Below are 26,975 nucleotides of genomic sequence, written 5' to 3'. Positions count from 1 at the left end.
AATAATTAAATATCATCAGTATGAAGTGGGGCTTTTACATTAATATCAGAGTAATATCCAGATTAAACTTAAGTGCTTCAGCCCACAGCAGTAGTACTTTGTTGTACTTGAAATTACTTTGCTTTGCCATAACTTTTCATCCTCTTTCAAGGAAAAGAAATAACTAAGTGAGAAAGAGATTACAAAATGTTTAGTTTGTGTATTTAATGAATCATGGTGATTGCTTTAGTCATCACAAGAGATACTCTGTTAAGGCAGTTTTGGAGCTGTGTTTGGGGCTAGATGTGGTGTTTTAGTAACTGTAGACCAGTGAAGTGAACTTACCAGATTTTCCATATCACTTACCTGAATTGTTGAAGGTTGATGAAGTGCTTGAGAAAATCAAAGGTCATCACTGTACTTGTGAATTAAAATAACAGCGTTTTTAAGGTATGGATGTCATTTAGTATGATGGATATTTGAAACCCAAGTATCTCAGCTTGAAAATGCACGAAGAGAATGAATCCAGCTATAGGTATTCAGGGTGCACTTCATAAAGCTGACACAAAGTAGCTGGTGAAACAGTTAGTGACAACATCATATTATCTACGCCCTGTGTATAATTACTGTTGATAGTGTTTTGTCAGTTGGATGTGGTCAGTATAGATTCATGTGTGTTAGTTAAAGAACTTCATCAATGTTTGTTGGAACGGTTGCTTTACATGTTACGCTAGAGAAAATGTATCATGAGCATGCTGATTTTAGTGTTTTGTCGTCAGTTTGTTGTTTTGTTTTTTTTTTTTAATCTCATTAGAAGGAGACATTATTTGAAATACTAGCTTTTTGACTAAAGCTTTTTTTCCAGAGCTTGAATCAGTCTTTTACTGTTGGCAAATCCTATGTAATAAAACATTTTTCCCTGGTTCTAGAGTATCTTTAAGTGTTTGTCCTCGTTCTTTCTAATTATATGTGTTTTCCTTTTTGCTAACCAGGAGCTGCAGGTAAGTTGCAGCCTGGTGCCCTGGCTTGTTCATCTGTTGTTGTCTGTGATGTGTTTGTACTTTCTAGTCAGATTATAAAATCAATGCTGATATAGTTCTAGATTACATATCAAGTTACTTTCCAAGAAGATATTCAAAAGATTTCTACTTCCTTTGCCATATATTTTATTTACAAGCATTTAACAAGGTACTTAAAATTCTAATAAAACTAAAGGGCTGATTGAAACTCTGTTCATGATGCATTCAGTACTCATGTTTTCTGTCTCATTTGTGTATTAACTTCATTATGTTGAAACTTGTACATACCATATGTGTGCAAACCTTTTTATTACAGGGTGAAAGCATGGACAACTTCAACTGGGGCGTTCGCAGGCGCTCTCTTGACAGCATTGACAAAGGAGACACACCATCCCTTCAGGAGTGTCAGTACTCTGGTAGCACACCCAGCTTGAACTTGACCAACCAGGAGGATACTGATGAGTCTTCAGAAGAAGAAGCAGCACTGACTGCTAGTCAGATACTGTCTCGTTCACAGATGGTATGTTATTTTTTCTGTGGAAAAAATCTCAGAACTTAGGCTTTCCCTAGCCCATTTAATGGATAAGTGTGGCTCACACTTTCAGCCTAAGTCACATTGTAAGGAACTAAGTTAACGTGGCTAAGCTTCTTTTTCATAACAGCATCAATGAAGGAAAATTTACTTCACCACATTGGTGGTACATAATTTTTAATTTTAGATTTATAATTTTATTACAATATTAATTTTAGTGTCTTTACACTTACTATATTTTTTTAAATTTAAACACAAAATTGCATCTGTTATATATGAAGTGTGTATCTTTGTGGATTTCTAGATCAAAAAAACACTCTAAATTGCTAAACAAGATCAAGAGTATTAAGTGGTCATATGGGTGTCTAAGTTGTGTTTAAGCACAGAAATTGCTAATTTAATTATGGATTTTGGAGCCTGTGTACATATAACTTAGGAGAATCAAGAATGCTGGTCATTCAGAAGTCTCTCTGCGTTACATAAATGAAATTAAGAAAAAGTTGATTTGATGGGGAGCAGCTTGATGCATATGTTGCTTTTCAGACTTTAGGCAAAGCTTGTGTTAATGTTGCTCCCAACATAATGCTCTGCTTTTCAATGATTTCAGTCTAACAAAAAGAACTTCTAAAACAAGAAAGAAAATAATTTTCCTTAAAGGAAAAACTTCTTTTCAAATTGAAATGTTGCAGAAATGCATGTGATGCTCGTAATAGTTCTAGTGTAAAGCTGTGAAATTCATAATATGTGAATAAATTCAAATAGCTAACAGTAGTGAAACAGCCTATTTCAAAACTAATGCATTCTTTACCTGCAGTTTGTGTTTCCTTTGAAGAATTTTGTTTCTTTCTTTTCTGTCTTAGTTAATCAGTGATTCTGCCATAGATGAAACAGTGTCAGATCATGCTGGTTTATCACTTCAGTCTCAAGATTCCACTAGCAGTGTGGGGACAGAAGAAGTGCTTCAAATCAGAACTGAGACCCCAAGTTTGGAGGCTTCTTCTCTAGATAACTCTAGCAACCAGCTGCCTGAGGTGGGGAGAAATGTGGGCTGGTGCATGGCTGATTTGGGCTCCTTCTAGTTTTAGTAGCAACTTTGGCTTTCTTTTTCAGCTGAATTTTCATCTGTTACACTGATTAGTTGATTTGCTTTTAATATTTCTAACCTGTTGGCATGTTTCTACAAAGTGTTCCTTCAGCAGGGAGACTACTTGGATGGACTGAGGGAACTTACCACAGGTTAAAAATATTCTTGAAGGGCTGATCATGATCATTTCATGGTGCAGAATGAAACAGGCTAATATTAAAAATGCTTTTACTTGATACAGTTGAAATCCTTCTTGAGCAACATTTTCTTTCAAATACTTTTTTATTTCCTTCCCCCTGTCCCCCCTTTTTGGTTTTTTTTTTTTTGCTTTCTTTGGGTTGTGATTGGTGCTATATGGGAATAAAACCTCAGGCCAGCTGTGTTAGCAGTTGGTTCCATTAAATAATCCGTTAGAAAGGACTACAGATGCTAGTGGTATACTTTTTTGGAAAGGCCCATGTGGACTGAGACAGATTTCAAGCTAATGGCCGCCTGGAAATCTGTGAGTACTTCAATTTATTGTGTTTTCAAACGTTTGAATAATTTAAAATTTAAAAAGACACCCCTAATTTAAAACAAACTCTTACCTGCTACAATTTTTTCTCCAAGTGGCTTGGTTTACGTGGACTTTTTTTCTCTTCATTTGAAATTATTTATGCTACTGGCAATCTTACTTTCATTTGCATAATGTTAGCTAATCCCATCTTTAAGTATATATGCAGTTTTATTGAGTATTCCAGAGAATTAAGCCATTCCTGTGTGTATGTGACTAACCAGTGAGTGCACTGTTGACGCTTAAGAGTGAGTCTTCAGCCAACCTGGCTTAAACAATCTACTGACTAGTTCAAGTGACTGGGCTAGTTCAAGTTTCTGAAGGCTCTGGTTTACCTGTTTGCTACTACAAAAATTGATCTTCCTAACAGGCAGACCACAGACATAGCTAATATTTAATGAAGAAAACTGTAACAAAAGAGTACAATAAAGGGAGAGCGGCTGATTTCCTGTGATAAAATCCTCACCTTTTAAAGGTGTAACATTGTGACGCTCATAGAGTGCTTTCACCCATATTTTCTTATTATGATTATCTGTGTGCTTTTTAAAAAAAAGTGTTTCATTACACTGCTGTTGATAAATTGTCTCAGCTGTTGCAGAACACCTGTGCTTATATTGTCAAACAAATTATCACTTCTTGTGCTCGTCTACAACATGGTTTTTTATCCAATAGAATTTTGTTTGAGGAAGCACTCTTAATCTGGGTGAACTTTTTGCACACAGGATAGATGATTTATGTGAAGTTTTCAGAAGGAAGAAGTAGCATGTAAGCTGGAATTTTATGGAATGTGTGAATTTCACCACAATAAAACTTGTCTTCTCCATTGTTGGCATGTGACATCCTCAGCTGAAACTAATTTTTGCATTTTCATAGTTCTTTCTGAGACTGCCCTTAGTATTCATTGTTCTGCAATTCCCTTTCTAAAATCACTATACTGCTATATACACTATAATACAGGTGAAAATATTCACACATAAAAGTGCCACTGTAATTTAAAAATATTGAGAATATTTAAAAAGGGCTGTAAAAGAATTCCATGACTGGGCAGCATTCAGAACAAATTACTGTATATTAAAAAAATACTGCAAGTGCAGGTATGATGTGTTTCAGGTTTATTTTGTGCTTGTTAGAATATGAGATTTGGACAAATACAGAGGTTTCTTCAAGCACAATTCAAACACTCAAAGTTATTACTCTATAAGACTTAGCTATCTGGTTGGATTTCACTGCTCAAAAAGTGAGCTGGCTTTATGCCTCTTACCAGAATGAGCTTGAAAATATATACACTATTGACTAATCTCAAAATATTTATGAAGCCAGTAAAACTGATTTTGTTCTGAATACTTATACTGTACAACTTGTAGCATAAGGGTGGTTTTTTCCTGTGCTCCTGTACTTTATATATAGAACTCTTTCAGCACAAGCATTTCATTGTATGCCAACTGTCAGTTATCAAAATGTTTTTAATATAAATAAGTATGTATCAAAGTTTATCTAAGACAGTATTGGAAAAATTGAAGCCAATGTTCATAAACAAGACTGCTGGTTAGATGAGTAGAGCTCATTGTTTGTCTCGTAGGGATGCTGTATTTAAATTAATAGTTTACCTAAACGTATTTGGCTGATTCCCAGAAAATGCAAAAAAGTTATTTCACATTCCAGTTAAGAATTTACCATCTATTGGAGAAGAATAATTTTGTTCAAAAATATGTTTTACAGGCTTATGTATATGAAAGTTTCTGACTAAAATGATTCTGTTTTACTCACTTGCACTGTAGATTTGTGAGGGAGTGGCTTACAAGAAGTAATTTTCCTAAGGTTCTGTGGCATTGGTAACCATATAACTGTATAAATCACCTTTTAAAGATACTTAAGGAATATTCATACTGGTAGTAATATCCAGTGACACGCTGAAAACTAAATCAGGAGTCACGGCACTATGAAGACTTAAACTTGACAGTAAATTTATGAACTAATAATAAGCATATTTTCAAGAAATGTCTCTCTCATATGTACCTTTAGCAGTCATGATCGGTGCAACTCTGTATCCTATGTTAACATCTATAACAGAAGTAGACCTTTGGTTTAATCCATATTATTTTGTTGAGGTTTTGCAAATGTGTCCTGCATTCCCATGTACCTCAGCTGCTCGGTAGGACAAAATTACTCTTCTGTGAAAAAAATTCCAGATTTTACTTTAACAGAAGAGGCATAAGAAGTGAAGTCACTAGCTGTGTCAAATGGCAGCAGTGTCACATTGAGGAATACCATAGTCAAAGTGAGATTTGGTAAGGATCACTGTGAAAGAAAATTACGTGGTTCTGATTAAAGCTGAATTGTCTTTTCTAATATGTGTACAGTTATTTAATCTGTCAGAGGATCTGTTTCAACTGATGAAAACCATGAAATGATGTGCATGCTTAGAGACTGTCTAAAGATTCCTTGACCAGTTTTGGATATGCCAGTAGAGGAAGACCAGCACACTAAGAATGAAAATACATAATAATTTGTGCCTTTAGAAAATAGCAGTGTTATTTTTATTCCACAGAGAAATCCGATATAAAGGTTTCAAATGAATTCATCATAAATTAACTGAATCTTAATACATCTGTTCAATATAGTGATGTTAATGAATATAGTAATGCTTATGGAGGAAGGGAGAAAAGGTCATTCTAATATTACCTACCTGAGTTTAATTATCCTGTCTCTGTAATTGCCTGTTAATGAAAGCCTACATTTAGAGATTCAGGGTAAAACCCTCAAAGATGCCCATATTAGCAGTAATGGCGAAATAATAAAAACAGTGGAATGTCCCTTTTCCACTGTTTGTCTATTACACTGCTGCTAAGTAGTTATGCTTTAGAAATTTGTTAAAATGGAGAGTGGAAAGGACAAGAAATATTCTGGTACTTGCTCTAGACTCCAAAGGCAAGCATGAGGCAGTCATTTTGATCCTTACCTAGAAAAGTAAAATATTAAAGTCTTGGGTTTGTTTGATCTCACTAAGTTTGAGGCTGTTTGCATATTTTTCTGTCAGTATTCTCTAACAGATTTAATTAAATGTATTTGAGAAATTGTATTTGCTCTAAATAAGTCACATTCTAGGATATTAATGTTTACCAGAAGTTATGAACGTTACAAATAGGCTGCCTGTCTTTGCCCAAATAAAACTGTGTGAATGAGCCGAAGACCTGAATAGTTAAAGTAAATATTTGTAAATAATCTTTTATAATTGTTACTTTACCATAATAAAAGCTGATAAGAATACATAGGCCCTGACAGTAATCCTAATCAAAGGCTGTGTGATTCACAGGAAGGCACTTCAGCAGTAAGGGATGAACAGGTTAGCACTGCTAGTGAAGACACTGGGTCGTACCTTCTACATGAGCAGCAAGACTGTCTGGTCTGTCACGAATCTCTGGAATTGGAAGAGACCCCAGAACTAGTAGAAGCAGCAGCTCCTGAAAGCTATTCTGAATCTGTCTGTGAAGAGGATGTCACTCTTGCTTTGAAAGAGCTAGATGAGAGATGTGAAGAAGAAGAAGCTGACTTCTCTGGTTTATCTAGGTAAGATGGATACGGTTATAAGTAACAGAAATTACATGTTATCAGTGCATTATCAAACAGGCTTTTCTATGCTATGGAGATGTCCATCAATCCCACAAAACAAAAATATAGAATGATGGCTTTCATATCTGAAATAATGGTTGATCAGTTTTGCCTGTTACAGCAACTAAACACAGTACTTTTTTCAGCAATTGTTTCTGGTACAGGGAAAACAGTTGTGCAGGAAAATATGAGAATTCTCAAATAAAAGAAATTGGCAGTTTTCTTCACCACCAGTAGGACAGAAATGTGAAAAATCAGCTGCAAACAGTATAACGGAAAAGCTCTTGAACTGCTCTGACTTACAGCAGCACCCAAAGACATGAAAAGGACAGGAGAAAAAGGTTTTGTTTTGGTTTTTTTTAATCAAATCTCGTCTAGGAGTCAGGTTCATTTGTCTTTAAATTTGTTCAAGGGTTATTTTCATAATTAAGGTTCATAAGTCTCCTGTATATTTCTAAGATATTTTAAACTAAAATAACTTTTTTTTTTTTCATTTTAATATGGAGAGCAAAAATAACTATTGAGAGAAGAAGTTAAAGTTAGTCCTAGCTGGTTGAGTCATATTTAAAGTGAAACTCTTAAGTCCCCTGACAGTAACAGTCTAAGAAGGAAGGAAAAGGAACAAGAAACCCCAAACAAACAAATATAACCCGCAAACCAACCAACAAAAACATCCAAATTTTCCATAGGCTTTTTCATATTTAAAATTTGTTCAGAAGTTTAGATTGAATAATAGAGAGACTTGGTGTATGTATAGGAACATAGGCTTGAAATCTGTTCTTTCAGAGAGATCCCTCAAGGAGGCTTTTTCAGAAAAGAACACAACAGGAGACATAAAGGAAGTAGTTTGAGAAGGTTTTACTGGGAAAGGCAGAGAAACCTGACTCTTGTGATCCCACACATGACCTACTGCACTATGCCTTGTGAGAATTCAAGGCTGGGACCCATTAAGAGCAGTTTAGTTCCTCATTTGCAACTGAACAATCTCTCAAGGTTTTATTTTATTTACAGTAAGCAAGCAAATGAAAACCCCCATAGCTCTGGTCTTTATAAGAGTGACAGAGGTGATAGGGTTGGTACAGTAGGTAGGAAATACCTGAAAATCCTTTTTGAAACCTTGCTTAGAGATGATAATCAAAAGGAATTTATCTTAGCTTTTGAGCTTTGTGCTACTAAAACCAGCACTCATAATTCTTGTTTAAGACACGTTTAAGTCTTGTTTAAGATGTACTTAATGCTGCTGTGGATGAGGCAGTTGTCAGAGAGAAAAACTGTAAATGATTTAAAAGATTATTTTAATAAACTATCTGTATACTTGGAATCCTCCTGGACGTATTTGTGCTGCCTACATACAGTTATACAAGAATAAATGTCAAAAGGTATCATCCCTTGTAATACAGAATATTTTAAGTTAATAATTATTTTAATGATTGGAGGTAGTGGGATTGAATAATTTATAGTTTGATATTTTTATTGAATGTTTGGTGCCTAATGGAAAGTATGAGAGCAGACTGCTCTGTTAACAAGTGCCTGTTAAACTGATTGCCCATAAAAATGGAAGTGTTTCGATTTATCTCCATTTGCTTATGGTACTTAAGACAGTTATAAAGCACTATTACATTGCTAAATGAGCTCTTGTGCTTCCCTTAAGAAAGGCTGAAACTTATTACGGATATTGGTGGACCATCTGTTCAGATCAATAAAAATTTGAAGAATGGGATGTTACTTCAGTTATTGGGAGCAAGAAACAAAGCCTGTTTCTAAATGGCATCTGTATATATAGTGCTGTATATACCTATATATAACCTCCAGGTAGCTCTTTGTCTGTAGTTCTGTGTAGAACTAACACGCAGTAGTAAATTTTGGACAGTAGAAGAATTTTTTAATACAGTGCAGTAGCAAAAGTTTTTGATTGTTCACTCTTTTCTTGGTTCATAGTTACCTTAGCTGATCTGTTATTTATTTTACAAAATGCTATTCTGAATTCAAAATTCTTTTTTTTTCCCCTTCTTGCCAAAATGAAGGTGGTTTTTTCCCAAAAAGTTTCCTGAGGAGGTAATTTCTGTTATTCATTGTTTGTAGCCAAGATGAAGAAGAGCAGGATGGTTTCCCAGAAGTGCAAACTTCCCCTCCTCCTTCTCCATTTCTTTCTGCCATATTGGCAGCTTTCCAGCCAGTGGCCTACGATGATGAAGAGCAAGCCTGGCGCTGCCACGTCAATCAAATGCTGTCAGATACAGATGGATCTTGTGCTGTTTATACATTTCATGTCTTCTCAAGGTTGTTTCAGGTCAGTGAATTCTCTGTGTATGATTGCTCATCTGAAATCCTTTCCTCCTACTTCTAAAGCTGTTCTTCCCCTTGAAACTGCAAAAGCCACAAGATTATGGTACCAAGAAGCTTTAGAAAGCAAATCAAAAGCAGACCAGAAAAACACATTGCTAAAGGAATGTTACATTGTCATACACTATTTTTCCTTAGGATATCTGCTGTATTGATTGCCTGAGGGAACTTCCTCAGAAAATAAATAAAAATTGAGAAAAGCTCAAAAAAACCCACTTCAGTGTTTCTTGCAAGCTCTTAGTTCAGGTTGTGTTCCTTCTTTTATTTTCTGAACATCACCCGGGTTCTGTGATGATTACAGAATTAATTTCTTTCTCCTGGTTTTTGGTTTGGTTTTTTTTGTTTTGTTTTTTTTTTTTTTTTTGTGGGAGTGATTATTTTGGGATCACAGCATGACGAACATTAATGAATTTATCTTGTATCTGTCTTTTGAGAAAAGAGTTGCTTTCTGCAGAGAAGTAATTGAAACACCAGGAGATCCACTGGAGCTGGATGTTTCAAATGCCTCTCTTGAACTATATTTACCTCATAGATCTGCTGTCCAATTCAAAATGCCTATGACTTAATTTTTCTGGCTCCCTCCTCCATATATGTAGGGGATGAGTTTTTTACATTTTAAAAGTAATGCCTCTTTGCAAATTCCTATGGGGTAGAATGAGTAGAATTAATTCATTTTGTGTATAGGCAACGTGCCAAATGAGCTAAGAGAATATTCAGGACAAGACCTTATGGCTCCAGTCCTTTCTTGTATCTCCCAATTTTGCTTGCTGTTTAGCATGTCACAATAAATTTCTCTGTGAAAGACCCACACTAGCACATATTTTGTCCCATGTGTATGGGCAGTAACTTAGATGTGAAGAATTCATACTCTGCCTTTCCCATGGAATAATTTGTTTGCACATCTATATCCATTTTCCATTTTATGTTGAACCAATTTCATGGCCACAGTACCATGAAATTTCTGTGACAGGTTGTAGATTTTTGTCTTTTTGCTTCATCTAGACACCAGGGATTTGGTTTCGCTCTGTTATACCAAAGCTTTGCTGCAGTTGGTTTTCACACATTTATTCATTTCCTGAAAGTGGTAAAATGAGAGTTCATACTCTCTTGTGTTCATTAAAGAGGGAGCTAGGAAAAAGGATGAAACTTGACTTAACAACTGAAAAGTTGGATATTCTGCACAATAGCAAGCCAGGGTTCAAAACATGGCAAAAATATTCCTGAGGACTTGTTACTGCATAGAGAAGAGGGTTAAAATGATCAAATGTTACTCAGGAGGCCTTGTTTGACTGGATCTTTCCATTTTGCCTTCTGGCTCCTTCTTCCTGTGTTTAACTTTCCGGCTGTCTGTATAATCTTTATATAGTTTTATTCTACATGTAATTCCCAGGATTAATGAAATAGTACATAGCAGAGTGCAGTGTTACATTAGGCTAAGCTGTCTGCATAATCAAACCTGTTAAACTCAAGACTGATTTTTGAAGAAGGTGGAAATCCTGCAGGTGGCAGTTTTGGACAGAGGTCATACTATGCAGGTCACATACTGTCTCATAAAACCCTAATTTTCTGCAACACAAACACATGAAAATAAATTGAACTATCTGTACTGCATAAAGGCAGTATTCATCCATGTATACTGAGACTAGAGGCCTAGATGTGAAAAGAGTAATTGTCTTTATAGATACTGGCTGGTTTTATTGATTTATTGCATTTTCTTGAGCTAATTTTACATAAAAATGTGGAGAAAATTTCATATTAGTTTTTCATTTAATTAAAAAATATCATGTGACCGAAATTTGTCGTGATGGAAATTTGCTCTGAAATTCTTACCTAAAAAGCCAGAAGAGTAGTAAAACACAATGTAAGATAAATGTTTTTCTGATTTGACTTCTAGACCATTCAAAGAAAGTTTGTATCTATAACAAATGATTCAGTCAGCTTTCTTGGTCAAAGTCTGCAGCGCATTGGAACAAAGTTTAGAAGTTCTCTGGAAGTGATGATGATGTGTTCAGAATGTCCGACAGTCTTTGTGGACGCAGAAACGGTAAGGATCTCAAACTTGCACTTGGAATGTCTGTCTGCTTAAACATTTCATGTAACATACAAAATGGTGCTATAATATGTGGAAAAACAAAAGAAATCAGAAATCTGAAGGGATCAGATCAGCATCTTTGAAATCAGAAGGAAATTAAAATCTTAAATGGCCACTATGCATCATAAACACTGGAAACCACAAGTGAGAAATGCATTTTCTCAAAAAATAGGCTCCAGCTGTAACATTGAACTGTAAGGAAACCTACTGATAGTAGATATCACTTCAATTCCCTTACTACTCTTCACCTTTCCTGCTTGTTCATATTTATTCTATGTTCTCCGCACAGGTAAGAAAAAGGAAGATTACTTATCTAGCAGCAACTTTGTCTTTCTATATTATATTGTTTTATGTATATATTCAGTGATGCATGAAAAGAACATTCTGGCTACAAATATACGACGAGAAGACTTTGAATTATTTGTTGCCATGCAAGTTGAAATCCTGGTTATAATAGATACTAATCCAAGAAGTCAGCTGAATGTTCAGCAGCAGTCAAAAAAACCCCCTGTGCTAGAATTATCAAGAAAGAAGATAGCAAAACACTGAGTTAATGTACATATTCCCAGTATACCTACATCCTGAATTTTGGGGGTAGTTTTCGTCCCCTGCTCTCAGAGCAAAGGTAGTAGCACTGGAAAAGATTAAAGAAAGATCACAAGGGTGATGAAATATGTACATGTAAGATATGAGTATGTAGGCTAGGATTTTTAGGCCTTTATAGATGTCCATAAATGTCTTATCATGGATAAGTGATAGAAATTATTTTATTTTTGTCTTAATTGATGTTAAGAGTGATCAAATTAAGCCAGCAGTGACTTACAAAATGTACAGGACCAAGGTCCTTCATGTAATAATCAAACTGTGAGATACTGTCACTTTTTATGGTGCCTGTTCATGTTTTCAAAAAGCCACTAAGGAAATTCATGGAAGAAGTAGTAGCCCTGGACAGATCCTTTGAATATGCAGAACAACACTTTGACAGAGGCTAAGAAAGCACTCTGGGGCAGGTGGATCACCACATTTGCCCTTCTTCAAACAACTGCCATTAGACATTGTCAGCTGCAGGGCTGTGGTAGATGGATCTTTGGCCTGGATGGCCAGTGTGAGACATTTCTCCTGACCTGCTTTTTTTCCCGTGGTACTAAGGGGAAACTCTTTCTTAAGCTCTCACTTAAGAATATGAGAACAAAAAAAGCATGATATTGATATAGATAGTGCATTTCAAGGGAACCACCTGTAATGTTTTTTGTTTTTACTTAAGCCATTTTAAATTTATCAAAAAAAAATTTCTTTAAAATAAGAAGCCACAAGAAAAGTTACACTAGTGCCTACCTAAAACACCATGTGGTTTTTTTTTAAATAAAAAGCAAATCTATATAAACACAAATATAAAAAGGATATAAATAAATATAGTATGTAAATACTTGCATGTGTACATGGACATACATGCATTAGTGTTGTTACATTGACAAATATCGTATAAATAAATCTTTCCAAATAATAAAATGAACCTGCAAGGACTGACCAGTGCGAGGGAGGAAACATCATGTTAGAGATGTTTATTACAGAAAGTGTCTGGAGAAGGATTAATAAAAAAACCTAAATGAAAATAAAACTACAGGGAGAAATGGTGTGGAAGAAAGCTGAGGTAGCAGTCCCTGATGGAAAAAGAGATTCTGAAACCATGTTAAAAGAGACAGTCATTAATAGTAGAAAAATCTTCAAATGTCCAGTGGTTCCTGCTTTGATGAAGTCCTGTTTCTTACAGACTGCAGAAGCCATTGCTGGTGGTATAGTGTTTATACTGAGAAGGGCAAGTAACCCTCAATGGATACTCCTTAGGTTGCTACAGGAGCAATCCAGCAATCATTTCCTTCCTTCTACCGGCTGTTCTATTTACATTAGTGGGGTGTGTGTGCATCAAATATTATTCTTCAAAATAAAAGATCTAAAAATTGCTTTGAAATCTCTCTTTCACAGGTTAACTAGGTACTAGTTCTTATTTTGGAATCAAAGCTGTTGAAATGGTAGAGCTACATGTGTTAATTCACTTACACAAAGGTGTCACAAATACATGCCCAGCTAATTCTAATATGTTTGTTTTTCCAAATTTGAACATGGAATTCTGTATTATGTAATTTAGATATTGGACTGTATGGATTGTAGTCAGATGTTACATGACTACAGAGTTTGATTGCTTTTATCTTTCAGCTACTGTCTTGTGGCCTGCTAGAAACATTGAAGTTCAGTGTTCTAGAGCTCCAAGAACACTTGGATACCTATAATGTCAAAAGAGAGGCAGCAGAACAGGTGAGTCTCTTATATCTCAAAACAAAAATATTAGAACCTATTTGTCAAGAAAATACTGCAGGTCCTTATGTCTCATCACAGGCATCTAAAGGTAAACTTTGGGAAAACATTTCTGAAGTAAACTCATTTCTTTTTTTTACTGCTATTCTATGTGTATAATGTGAACCTGAGGGGGTTTTTCTTATGTATAATTCATTTTTGTTGCACATATTTCTGAAATTGATTTTTAATACATAACACTGCACAAATCCACTAATAATGGGAAAAGCACATTCCTAATTTAAAAGTTCTCTTTTAAAAATATTCAAGTATTTCTAATATGAATATCAATAAATAATGGGTTTTTTTAATTTACATTCTGCTTATTTTATTAGACTAGCAATTCACCTCCAGATTAAGACATTTACAGATAACTATCTTCATGGTATTCCAAGTGCTTTAATACCCATAGTATTCAAGGATCAGGTCAATATATTAAAAGGAATCAAGAAAGCAATGCATTTATCCTAATACAGATACTGACTTGTTTAGCAGAATAATTCTTTAGACTTCTTTTTGGTGACTGAATCTCCACTGACAGTACTGGGGGTTGTACATGTGTCACACAGAGACATGTAAATTTAGGGCTTATCTTACAGCTGGATCTCATTGAGGATGATGTTTATGTGCTGTTTAGAATAATGCAGTTTAGTTTGCAAGGTATGTGTTAGTGGTTATATCCTTTTTCCAAAGAAATGCAGTTTAGAAGTTGAAAATTTCTGTAGCAAGAGTCTCTATATTTGGTTTTGTGAACCTGTGTGTGAAGTTCAGAAAGTAAGGTACTAACTTCAGAAAATTAACACAGGAAAGATTTCAAGAGCCAACAGAAAACACAGATCAATTTTTCAAACGGAGGGAGAGAGAGAATATATGGGGGTTTTGTTGTAGAGATGATGATTCCTAGGAAAATGGAACATGCTGAATTTGTCTCATCTCAGCAGCCTGTGAGGCCATGACAATGGTAATATAGGCAAGTCTGAGTGACACAAAACAGAACCAGAATTCAAGGCATGATGCCTTGGCAGAGCTATATTTTGCAGCATAAGTGGCTCCATGTTGCATGATCATGCTGAGTTTATTAGGAAATTATGGCCTTTGCCTTGCAAAAACTGCTGACAGTTCATCTGTTGAATAGACCAGACATGCGCTATTTTGTGGAAAGAATCTCAAAAGAAATGTGGTTTCCTTGAAACCAATGTTAAAGTATGCCCCACAGCACTGTTAATATAGATAAACTCTTGGCAGGATCTAGACTAGCATTTCTGCTGGAGTTGCTGCATTTGTTTGCCCTGCTCTGTGGTAATAACAATTTATTTGATCTAATATAATGAGCTACATTTTGCCATGTAGGCTTACCCAGAAACAAAGTGCTCATCTAATGATTTAAGATTATTTTACTCGATGTAATATTTAATGTCTGGCAATCTCCAATGCATAAGTGCTATCAGCACTCCTATGAGAGCATAATGTATTTCATTCCTCCTTTTAGAGAGCAGCCCTGAGGCACAGAGGGTGCCCCATGGTCAGACAGTAGGATTTGGGACAGGGTAAAAAGGGACTCATGTGTGTGTGTGTGTAATTAGAATGATGACCATGCAAACATGGAGGAACAATTCCCCATTTAGCCTAGTTTATCACAGCAATAACCAATGGTACTGTTTGTTGATTTGTCAAAGTCTAACAAATTAAAATTACATCTCTTTCAAATGGCCATGAATTCACTAAAGGTATTATCATCTAATTTTGCACTGCCACATTTCATATTGACATAAATCCATGCTGAATATTAAGAACTTCTTTGTATTTTATTTTACTAGGTAAACAAATACAAGTATCAGTTTGATGGCCTCTGTCATTAAATCACAGTGAAGGAGTTGTTTTTTCTGTCAAAAAGGGAGTCCAGTAACATGCTTCTGTGGTCAGGCTGTCTTCTGCCATGGATTTGTGAGTGACTGGAGCAAGAGAAGGTTCACAGGGTTAAAGGAATTGTTCTGAAGCAACTGAGAGCATTTTGTCAGGGTTTATATTTATTTAATAATTTATAAATAAAAAGAAGCAGTACTGAGAAGGAAGAAACTTTTAGCTTTGACCAGTAATCTCTGACTCCTGGTAGCACATCATTTAGACAATTTAGTGCATTATTTAATTGGTTATTGAGCATGTTAATTTAGAAGTGGTGACTATCTCAATTTATTTTCCTAAAACGTTTTAGAAGTATTTCTTCAGCTGTTAGCCCCCTTTTTCTAAGGTGTATTTTATATTAAATATAAACTAAGAATCTTCTAAGCTACATCTCAGATATATGTTTTGTTTTCTTACTGTGTCCTCTTAAACAGAGTATAGGGAATGATTGAACAAGACTTCCTCAAGTAAAATCTGAATTTCTGTTGTTACACACAGCTGTGCTATGTATCCTATTAAATCTGAAAGTATTAAGGCAAAATGCTTAATCAACTTAATGCAGACCCTTGCTTTTTTCATAGAAACACACAGAAAAATGACCAAATTAAATGGTTGGGCTATTGTATAATAAAGTAAATAAAATTTACAGATATTTAAATAAATGTAATTTGCATGTTCATCTGGTTCAACCACTGGAAGAATCTGTATGTCAATTTCTTTAATGAAAAATTAAAAAAAGCTTATACACACAGTATTCTAGGCACACCCTTTATTCAGACTGGTTCTAAGATTAAAAAAATACCTTTAAAGGGCAGTGTGTGAAAAGAAATACTAGCTTCTCAATTGCTGATGCTGTTTGTTGCAGCGCAAACCTATTCTGTGGTTCCTGATGGAGGCTGTCTGATAAAAAGAAAAATGAGATTTGCTGTGGATGTTGGTATCCATGTCACTAATTGAAACTGACACTACAATGTTCAGAGAATTCCATTTCTCCTCTTGATGAGCACACAGGCCTAGTTAATTCACTAAGTAACCTTTATTAAATTGAGCAGATGGGAAATCACATTCTTCTTTTTCTTGCATCAGACAAAGGTTAGAAAAAGGTCACCAAGATTCCCTCTGAGATTCAAGATACGAAACACACACAGTATGCTAAATGATTCTTCCTTGGATGTATAGAGCCTATTCTTCATTTCAGATGATATTATGCATTTTATCTCAACATGATGCATTCCCATTTCAGTAATACTCATGCTTACAGTTGTTTGCACTGTAACAATCAGGTTGTATTGTCCAAAAAACCCATATTTGATTCTATGAATGCTTTATAGTAACACAGATATTCATGTGAATGCCAGTACACATGGAGGTTCTTTTTTGAGGTATTTGCATGGTTGGTTAAAGGTATAAAAAGGGACTGCCCACTGAAATGAATAAACTTGTCTGCTGTAGGAACTGGAGCTGAATGCAGCCCTGAGTGGAACCTGCAGGTTTGCATTGCGTAATGCAAGAATACTTCCATCTCCTTGGCTTGTATGAACTGGAGGTGATGCTAAACTCCCGCTGGAGAATTTGGGTTTTTCATTCCATCCTGTAAACCTGCACTTAAATCTAGTTACTCAGGAGACCTCTGTTTCCTTCTGTTTCTCAAGTAGACCCAAGAAATGTAGCAGGCTTATTCTCTCATGTGAATTAGTGCTGTATTTTAAAGGCTGATAAATCACATTGGTGTAAACCTTGTGCAGAAAGTAAAGAGAGGGATGTTTCTGCTTCCACCCTCTCATACATTTTCCTGTAACAGTATCAATTCAATCATGGCTTAGTATTTATGCTGAAGTGTATGAAGGCTACAGGAAATAAAAGCTACGAAGTGTTATATCAGAGTGGATATCATCACTGCAAGCAACATTGGTAAACAATTGATTTCATACCGCAATTTCTTACATTATCCAAGAATGTACAAGACTGAAGTGTCTTAGGCAGTTTTAGCACAGTCTTCAGTTTGCTGTTTCAGAAGATGTTCAATCTTGTTTTTATTTGTTTTGCAGTGGCTAGAAGACTGCAAAAGGACATTTGGTACTGATGATGGTATTAATGGGACTAACACAGATGCCCAGGTAGGTCTATGTCATTTGTGAGTCTCAGGATATGAGATTAAAAATCATCTTTATTGCACAAAAATTCCAATATTTGTAGAGAGATTACAAATGTATGAAAAGCTTTTCATTTCAGTTATCATCCTATCTTTTGGAAACTCAGAGTCTCATGAAGTGGCAATAAAAATGAGTCTTCTTAATAAAAGCTGGCAATCCGTCTTGGGTTCTAGACTTAATAACACTGAGCAGATAAGCAGACTAGATACCATCTGTGTACCAGCAAGTCTGCTTTTCTGCTGCTCTTTCTAGAAGGAAAAAAGATTAAAATTCTGGTTATATGCTCAGATACATTGTCTACTCAAAAACTTCTATTGAATTTAATATATTTACTACTATAGAACTACATAAGTCCTTTCTGGAGCCAATATTTGGGTGAGAAGTAATAGGGAGTAAAGTAGCAGTATATCAAAAAGCTTACTAAACACTTCTGTCAAAATATCATCTAACAACAGGTTAAGTAACCATTAATATTAGTTGAATATTTTGTATGTATCTACATGGCACTCACCCATGTTTAATATTACTAATTGCTATAATAAGTGATAGTTTTTTCCCAAAATGGGCTAGGACTGGGGTTTTTTAAAATGGAATAGCTGCATAATATTGATACAGTAAAAAAGCAAATCCAAACCCCAACATTAGTAGGTACAAGGAGTCTGCCACCTGAAGTACTGCGGTTGGGACAGTGAAAGATGTAAGAAAGAACTGCAGGCAGCAGATGAACTTAGCTTTTCACAATGACAGTTTGACAAAAATCTCAAATCCACGCTGAAAAGGGAGGAGTTTTATTTCTTTGTTTCAGTTGAACTATTCGTTGATGCACTTGGGTGTGTTTCTGCTGCTGAAGATGTAGTCCTCAGCAACAGAAATGTTTACTGTATCTTTGGACTGTTACTTCTTTTATACAGCTTTCTTTTGCTGTTCTTCATATATATACACATATAGGTTTGGGGCTTTTTAATTCAGTCACAAAATGTACCTGAATTTTTAGAGTAGTGATAATATAGAGATGTGGTAATAGAATGTTAATTTTTATACTGCATTGAAGTTGCACATTTAAAAAAAAAATCAAGTGAATAAGCTTAGGTAATACAAAACCAGCAAAAAACTTGCTACTATTTGCAAGGACTTTTATCTTGCCTGTGAACACATACTTCAGTGTATTTTACACTAAGTATACATCTTTGTATACTGACTGGTGTATCTTTAGAAATAGACAACATTTACTATTACAATACAGTAAATACTGTATATATAGATATATTAATTAAAAAGCAGCATTTATGTATTTCAGTCCATACTTATAATTTTGTTTACATACACCAAGAAATTGTTCTAACATTTACTTGTTAGAACAAAACCGTTCTCACCATGAAGCTAAATGTTACTGCTCTTACTGTGTAGCTGGGGAAACTAAGAAATGGAAGACAAGCAACGTGCAGGCTTTGTAATAGCTTGTACAGAAAGAATCCATGATTCCCTGGCAAGGCAGTTTGGCCTGTTCTTCCCTGTTTCTGCAGGGTTTGAAGATAGCCTATGAAAAGGAGTTTGAAACCAATCACACTGATTATTATTTGTGGGGACTTGTTTTGATTATGGTTTTTAATCCTAGCCTGCGAGGGTGGCATGCTGGTAATTCTTCAAAAGTCCTTGTAAATGGAGTGTGGGGCTGCTAAGGCTAAGTAGTCAACCAGTTAATGCTAAAAATGTGTAAGTGTTGTCTTGCCCAGGAAAACAGATATATTTCATTTACTAACACAAATAAGATTTTCTTACTAATTTTTGGCACTGAGGTCCATACGGCTAAGGAATAGCGAGATTAATTCTGTTCTGGCTTGTGCATTGCCAGCAGATTTGCAAGTAAATCTAATTATTCAGTTCTTGCTATTAGTACATGTAAGCCTGAAAGAATGCATCTGGACTCTGGCTAGACTGTTTCTACAGGACAGGCAGGTACAAAAATCAGATTCATTCTCAAGTAAGCACATATGTGAAAGACACTGAAGTAGTACAAAGCCATTTTTAAAGGAAAACCTCTCCTGAATTTTTAAAAGGTAGCTATCAAGGTGTGTTTTGGGGCAAAGGGATTAATTATGGCTTACAGTAATAATGAGACTTGGCTTTAAGAACACTGGAACTTAATGACTAAAATTATTAAATAGTTAACCCTGCCATTTCTGAAAATCTGATTCTCTGTGCTTCATTAAAGTGAGTCACCGAAGTCATGTTAACTTCTGCAGTTCCGGATCTTATGTCTTCAATGTTCTGTGCCTCAGAAATACAGTAATTGTGCTGAGTATATAATAGCACAGAGTGCAGAACATAAACGTGCAGTGGACAAAAACATGCAATGTTTATAACCTGGGAAGCACATAGTATATAACTTACCATAACATCGTGTACAACTATGTGCTTAGTAAAGCTCAGCTGCTTCTGTCTGTTGGGAGTCAGGCATCTGCTGCATCTTCCTATGTTTTGCTCTCAGGCACATGGTGTGATTCCAATGGGGTTGTCCTGTGCAGGGCCAGGAGCTGGACTTCAGTGATCCTTGTGGGTCCCTTCCAGCTCAGGATATTCTGATTCTGTGATTCAGTTTGCTTTGACCACTGTCCATGCCCAAGTGCCATCACTACGCTCAGTGCTGTACAAAGCACAGGAGTGGTGAAGTTCATCTCCCTAGTCTGACACATAGATTTCCTGACTGCTTCTCTCCCTATTCCTCTTCCCCAAACATTTTTTTCTGAAATGGCTTGTAAAAACCAAGTGCAATTGCATTACAGAAATCTCTCGAAGGTTTTGAGAACTGAGTTTAGCAAACCCAAGAATTTCTAATCTGATTCGGAATCCAAATTAACCTTGCCTCTCCAATTTTAAAATGCATTACTTTTGCTTAAACTATTGTGATACAGAACAAGTTTGTACGAGCTTTGTACAGATATTTTAAAATGCATTATTTTTCCTTAACCTTTTGTGATACAGAACAAGTTTGTACAGGCTTTGTACAGGTATTCAGATCTAAGTGTCTTTGATTTTGATTACCTTAAATTTGTGCACCTTTCAGACTACACAATGTATAAAGACCAGTAAGGGTTTATAAGAGTGTTATTCATGCTGTGGGACAACAAAGCCAATACTTTTTATCTTTAGTTATAGCAGCAAGTAATTTTATGTCAAATTCAGCCTCTTAATTTCAGGATATATTTGGAGCATGTTACTTGTATTTCTTCCTCCATTTTACCTGGAACATCTTTTACCCTAATTAAAATTATTTCCTACACTAATTCTTGCTCTTTTTTCTTTCTTTGTATTTTTGTGACCTGCTCATCTTCTTGCTTAGCAAATGGAAATTCTAGCAGTAAGTGACAGTTCTTGATTTATCAAATACTTAACTATGCCAGTCACCAAACTGGTCTCTATCTGTCTTGTCCATTTGTGAAATAATGATGTCTTGTCCTAGACTATTACAGAAATGCTGTGTGCTTCAATTTTGCATCATCTAACCCATTAGACTGTTGGTCCTTTGTAGATAATAGGATCCTGTAGTTAGTAGAATGTTATAAAGATTATTCCATTAGCATTAGCTTTTATGTCTGTATGTGAAGCAGTATTAACACTGTCTGCACTTCTGAGTATTGTTTTAAAGACATAAAAATGGAAGCAAGACAGTGTATAAATTAATACTGCTATTTCATTTCCTTAAGAATACATCATGTGTTATTTTCTCAAGCAAAATAAGGGCTACCTTTTATTTAAAAAAAAAGTTATTCTTGCCTCCAGGAATGGAATTACTCTCCTCCTACTCTGTCAGGCTGTGTAAGCTAAGGGCCAGGTTATATACCATGCTTACAATATAAGTATTAATGGTTATGAAAGATCTTATACTTACGGACCACAACTGCTTCTTTTGGATATTAGATCTTGAACTGAAAACAGTAAAATATCAACAATAAAAGTATGTGATCTATGAAACTCTTGGTTTTGCGACATGAAATCTTGAAATGTTCCAGACATTTCAAAATGCCTTTTGAATCACTCCACATCCCACTCCACCCCACTTCTTGGAAATGTAACTTACTAAAAAGTGAACTTCAAATCTTGGTGAGAGGCTAATTGTAAATCTGGAACTGAATGAAGCTTTCATCTGCTTTTCATTAGCTTACTGTATCTTAGCTTCTAAATATTTTTGGCATTTTCTTTAGTAGCCAAATTAACTACTTCTAATTTTGCACACTTACTGAAGAAGTTGTGATTTATTGTCTCTTGTACTGGACAGTAGGAGGTTTGCACTTGTGAATATAACAGTGTTATTTACATTTGTAGGAGCTGGAGTTGTGTCGGAGGCTATACAAGTTGCATTTCCAGTTGCTGCTTCTGTTCCAAGCCTATTGCAAACTCATCAGTCAAGTAAAAACAATCAAAAAAGAAGCAGAGGTAACGAAAACCATGCTGTTCAGCTAGTAATTGTTGACATTTTAAAAGCAGACAATTTAAACCACATTTTGATAACATTTTCATCAGTGGGACATCCTTTTAGAAACTGGAGGAGGATTCCAGCTGTTTTATAGCTAATTAATAAAATATTTAAGTAGAGCTTACAAGAATTTTCTGAAATGTTCAATTATCTGCACTGATTTTTGTACAGCTTGGAAGCTCTTTAAAAAAAGACAGGAATGTAGGGAGTCCAGTGATGAGGATTTTAAATATTTCAGTAGCACTCCTGGTGTATTTTAATCAAGCTACAATCAAGGCACATCAACTCCACTCAGCCGAGCTCTGTGATGAAGCCCCTTTCCATCACCCTGGTGTTTCCTATGGCAAACACCATCACTTTCTACCAACTGATTCATTTAACTGTGTCACTTCAGCCACCATTCAATTACTCTGCAATCTTAGTCCCCATCCTAAGCACAGTTAGTAGTGCATTCTAGACCTCTTATGCCTGATTTTTAGTTGTAGTAACTTCAGAAGTAAAAGGTGTTTTTCAGCTGTGAGCATGTGGTACGTATGTGATGTTAACTGACTTGTGTGCATTATTAACAATGTTTTTGTAAGTTCTTCCCTGGGTCTGGAATGCAGTGAACAGGGGTAATAGAAAAAAGCCAAGAAGGCTTGGTCTTGCTTGACATAGTAGGGAGGGACATGAAAACCCTGAGTGAAAGTCTTTGGTTTATGAGTAGCTTCAGAAAAAAACTGCATGTTCCTCACTTGTATTTCCAGATTTTTGTAGAGGCTGCAAATAAGTTTGTGTTCAAAGAATGCTGTGGAAGGGTGGCATCACATCAGTTCCACTGCTTGCCTAAGTTAGTCAGATGCAGAATCATGTTCTGAGAGATGGCCTCATGTTTTATTCATGCATTGCAGCTAAAGCTTAAGATATTATTATATACCCTGGCTTCACTGCTGTTACTGTGCTGGGTTACCAGTCTTCCAGATTTTTTCCTTCATATTTAAGATGTCCTTGTAATGGCACCATTGTTGTCATACCTTTCTGAAAGTTTCGTTCTTCTTGTCAGTTTGTTATTAAGTAACGTAAGGAGAAAAGAAATTTATTTTTTGAAATAAACTTTAAAAGAACTAAGATGGAAACTTCATCAGTGAAAGCCCAACTAATTGACATGCATGCTTGAGCCATTAAATTAACTGTATACTTAATCAACTGCAGAAAATATTTGGGTGTTCTTTTTCTATTTCTCATTATTGCACAGAGGAGAAAAAAATAAAAACCTGATCTTCTGAAAATTATTTTGGCTTGAAGTACATTTAAACTAGAAAAGATAACTTATACTTCTTTCAGGTAATAAACATGTCTGAGGAACTTGCTCTTTTGGAGAGCTGCCTGAAAGAGGCTGAGGCAGTGTCTGAAAGTGGTATCGAAGAAACTGAAATTGCAGAGGCTTCCCAGGCTAGCACAGAAACAGCTATTCACTCCCTCATTGAGTCCCTGAGAAACAAGGAGTTTGTATCAGCTGTGGCACAGGTCAAGGCTTTCAGGTAGGTTTTTAAGAATTGCTTTCAGATCTTGAGTTTCTTAATAGACCTTTTTAAATTAAAAACAGTGATAGGCACTATTCTTTTTTTTTCTTCTTTTTTTTTTTTTTTTTCAGTTCTTCCTGGATGTCCTTGTTGAAAAGGACAAACACTGTTGCTTCATTACAGGTTTTGGGGTGGGTTTTTTTTAGTAATTTAAGAAGAGTAAAAAGCAATTTTAGTAGTACTTGTTCTTTAGAATTTATCTCTGAGAAATTATGCTGTTAATTACTGGGACTCAATGGAAGAAACATTCCTCTAGCATTTTCTATGTCTTTTGTTCAAATATCTGCTTAAAGAATAAAAATTTTTAAACTTTTGATTTTTAAATCCAAATTGCATTTTATTTTCCCTTGCATTTTCCTGTCTTCTGTTCAAATGCCTGTTTAATTTTTTTAATGTTTAAATCCAACCTGTGTGTTTACAGGTCTATGTGGCCCCACGACATCTTTGGCAGTTCTGAAGATGACCCAGTTCAGACATTGCTGCACATCTATTTCCGTCATCAGACCCTTGGCCAGACTGGCAGCTTTGCAGTAGTGGGCTCCAACCAAGATATGTCTGAGGCCAGCTCTAAGCTGATGGAACTTAATCTAGAAATCCGAGAGTCTCTCCGCATGGTGCAATCCTGTCAGCTTCTAGGGAAGATCAAAACAGGAATAAATCTTGTGACCACTGGATTATGAACAGCTGTCATTTAGAAAAGAACTGATGATGAAGACACTTCAGACTATTATTGAGCACCTTTCACAAAAAAAATAAAAAAACAAACCTCCAGCAATCCTGACAACCAACACACTTTTATCACAGCAAGAAACTGTTTCATCAGAAGCAAAACCCTGAAAATTGAAGTGAACATCCTACTTGACTGCTCTTTCTACACAGCAGCCTGTGTGGCAGTAGTATTTTTTTATTAAATTTATGTATAAAAATTACATGAAAGGAAAAGGGCTTAAACATAATGCACACATATGCATTATTTTCTGTTGTAACAGAACTATAAATGATGTTTGCAGCAACAGCCTCTACAGGTTGGATCAATATCGCAGGTGGGATGAGGCTAAAATCAAGGCTGGTTTATTTTGGCTGAAGACCTGCAAGGCTTCCTGGCTTTCCAGCAGTAGTAGATAAAACCATCAACTAACCCCTAATGAGACACTTTGCAACGTCATGAAGAATGTGCAGTCAAACATGAGTAGAGTGACATATGACTGCAAAAACCATTGACTTCTCAGAGTTTTATTTGCTTTTGTTGTCTGTAATAAGGAAATAATGTGCGTGAGTTAGAATGTATGGCTATGTGACAGTTGTTTTTTGAAGGTATGGATGATTGTTAAATAAGGTCTCAGAGCATGCTTCAAAGAGCTGCAAGATTATTTTTGAAGAAATTTTATTTTATTAGATCTAATCCTCATAGTGTGTAAATGTTAGGACATTTAATAATATTTTAAACTGGGATTTCCCAGTGTTTCTAAAAGAAATAATATATCTGTTAACTTTATTGGAATGCTGCTCAGTTCTCTGATCAGTGCTTATGTTACAAATATTGATAACAACTAACCAAAAAGTAGCTGCCTGCAGAGACTTTAAAATGTATATTAAAGATATATGCTGCCCATCAGCAATTCTCATTAGAAGTTAACTTATTTTATTCTGTATATATTCTAGAAACTGTATAGTGCAAAACCAGTATTTTTCGTGTAAATTTGTGCAATGCACTGTTAAAACAGTAGGTGTATAAAGCTATGAGGAGAAGGGGGCATTCCCTCTTCGTAGTCACATGCAGTACTTGCAGTCTGAGTAGCCTGCAGGGTTTGAAGAGTTTGAATGCATGTATATGCATCTTCATGACTCAACTGAAGCCTAAGGAATTGGGACTATAGAAAAAGACAAAAAAACCCCTGACTACCAAAACGTGCAAACAGGCAATATACTCAATAGTTCAAAGTCTGTAGCATAAAACAAACTGGATTCTGTTGAAACAAATAGCATTTTGTAGGAAAAAAAAAAAAAAAAGAAAAAAACACAGAAAAAAAAAAAAAAGAAAAAAAAAGATTGTAGTCCCACAATTCCTGTGATTTGAAAGGAACACCCAGTATTTTTATATACATCTCTTACCCACTGTGATTTTTTTTAATGGGCTCTAATTCCAGAGTTTAGAATGTAGAACTGAAATTCTTAGCTCTGCCTTTCTGGGGAAATTAGGCCCCACTAGAAATGCAATTATACTGAAATGCATTAATTGAAGGCACTGTGCACGCTGTTGGACTGCTGACAGTAGTTATGTTATCCTAACAAATTCTGTAACTGGTCAAGGCACATTCATATTCACTGTATTTTTTCCCTGTCCCTGATAAAATTGAATTATTTTGATGGTTTTGTGGTACTGTAGATGGTGTTCTTAATTATTTAACTAGTATTTACAGGGGAGAGGTAGTTTTATTTAGGGGTGCATTACACTTTTATTTACATCATCTTTTACCAGCTTTTTTTTTGTAAAAATAAAAGACATTGTATCTCTCATTTTGTGTATTTTTACAAGCTAGAGTTTAAATACTTTAGCTAAACAGACTAAACACTGACAACAGAGGCCTGGGTGCCCTGAAGTAATTTTTTTTCCTTTTATGTCCTGTCATTGCAGCAGCATTTTTCTAGACATATTCTGAAGCTGATTAATGGATTTCTCATGAAACTCAAACCTGAATTCATATATGTAATTCATTATGTTTTACATCTTCCTCCATTTATAATGGCTAGAGGAACCTGCCCTATGGAGCAGAATCATGTTAGCTGACTGTCTTTTGATATTGCTTTAATTTCATTAAGGTTTTCAAAAATTACTCAACTACTGCATGAGCTGTGACCCTGCAGTACCTGGCGCCAGGTCTGTGCTGAATCCAAAGCTATGGTAAAGCTGTCTAGAAACAAGCAGAACATCAGACATCTCCTGTAAGATGCAGCAAATACAGCACTGACTGAGCTAACGTGCAAAAGAATCTCTTTATGAAAAAACTGTACAGAGCAAGTTCAGGATAGCTTTGAAGAACCAGCACCATGAAGGTTGTTCCCTTCCATTTTGCATAATTACAATAGGTCAGGAGTAGCTTTCCTTCTTCCTGCTGAGTCTAGGAACTGGGGCCCACAGTCAGTGTGTGATGTCATGGACATGACAGTAAAGCTGAAAAGCAACTAGAAAGTACAGAATTGTACTTGAGCATCAACCAGTAAAAGCAGTAAACATTCATGTAAGAGGGATGACATGTAGAGCTACTCTGGAACTGAAGAATGCTGCAGGGTTAAGGAAAGCTTGTTGAATGTGGCTGCCCA

General features: G+C 35.6%; 1 protein-coding gene across 9 annotated transcripts in view; it reads left to right on the top strand.

Annotated features, from left to right (window-relative positions):
* FRYL (FRY like transcription coactivator) overlaps window positions 1-26,039 on the top strand; it is a 162,217-nt gene extending 136,178 nt beyond the window's left edge. For 7 of the 9 annotated variants that reach the window (XM_066185715.1, XM_066185716.1, XM_066185719.1 and 4 more), the window contains 11 exons: window positions 1,315-1,518; window positions 2,391-2,561; window positions 6,481-6,734; window positions 8,859-9,066; window positions 11,014-11,163; window positions 13,426-13,524; window positions 17,514-17,582; window positions 20,959-20,976; window positions 21,942-22,052; window positions 23,416-23,612; window positions 24,076-26,039. In XM_066185715.1, the coding sequence (XP_066041812.1) occupies window positions 1,315-1,518; window positions 2,391-2,561; window positions 6,481-6,734; window positions 8,859-9,066; window positions 11,014-11,163; window positions 13,426-13,524; window positions 17,514-17,582; window positions 20,959-20,976; window positions 21,942-22,052; window positions 23,416-23,612; window positions 24,076-24,334 (1,740 nt within the window). In that variant the 3' untranslated portion in view covers window positions 24,335-26,039. The remainder of the gene's footprint in view (window positions 1-1,314; window positions 1,519-2,390; window positions 2,562-6,480; window positions 6,735-8,858; window positions 9,067-11,013; window positions 11,164-13,425; window positions 13,525-17,513; window positions 17,583-20,958; window positions 20,977-21,941; window positions 22,053-23,415; window positions 23,613-24,075) is intronic. The other 2 variants (XM_066185714.1, XM_066185712.1) reach the window with 1 other exon arrangement.
* The last annotated feature ends 936 nt before the right edge of the window (window positions 26,040-26,975 follow it).

Source organism: Chamaea fasciata, unplaced genomic scaffold (assembly GCF_029207755.1).
Source record: "Chamaea fasciata isolate MVZ Bird 193981 ecotype frontalis unplaced genomic scaffold, bChaFas1.0.hap1 SCAF_6, whole genome shotgun sequence".
In the NCBI taxonomy this organism is placed as follows: domain Eukaryota; kingdom Metazoa; phylum Chordata; class Aves; order Passeriformes; family Sylviidae; genus Chamaea; species Chamaea fasciata.
The sequence above is the reverse complement of the archived record's forward strand: the minus strand, read 5'-3'. Positions and strand labels throughout refer to the sequence as shown.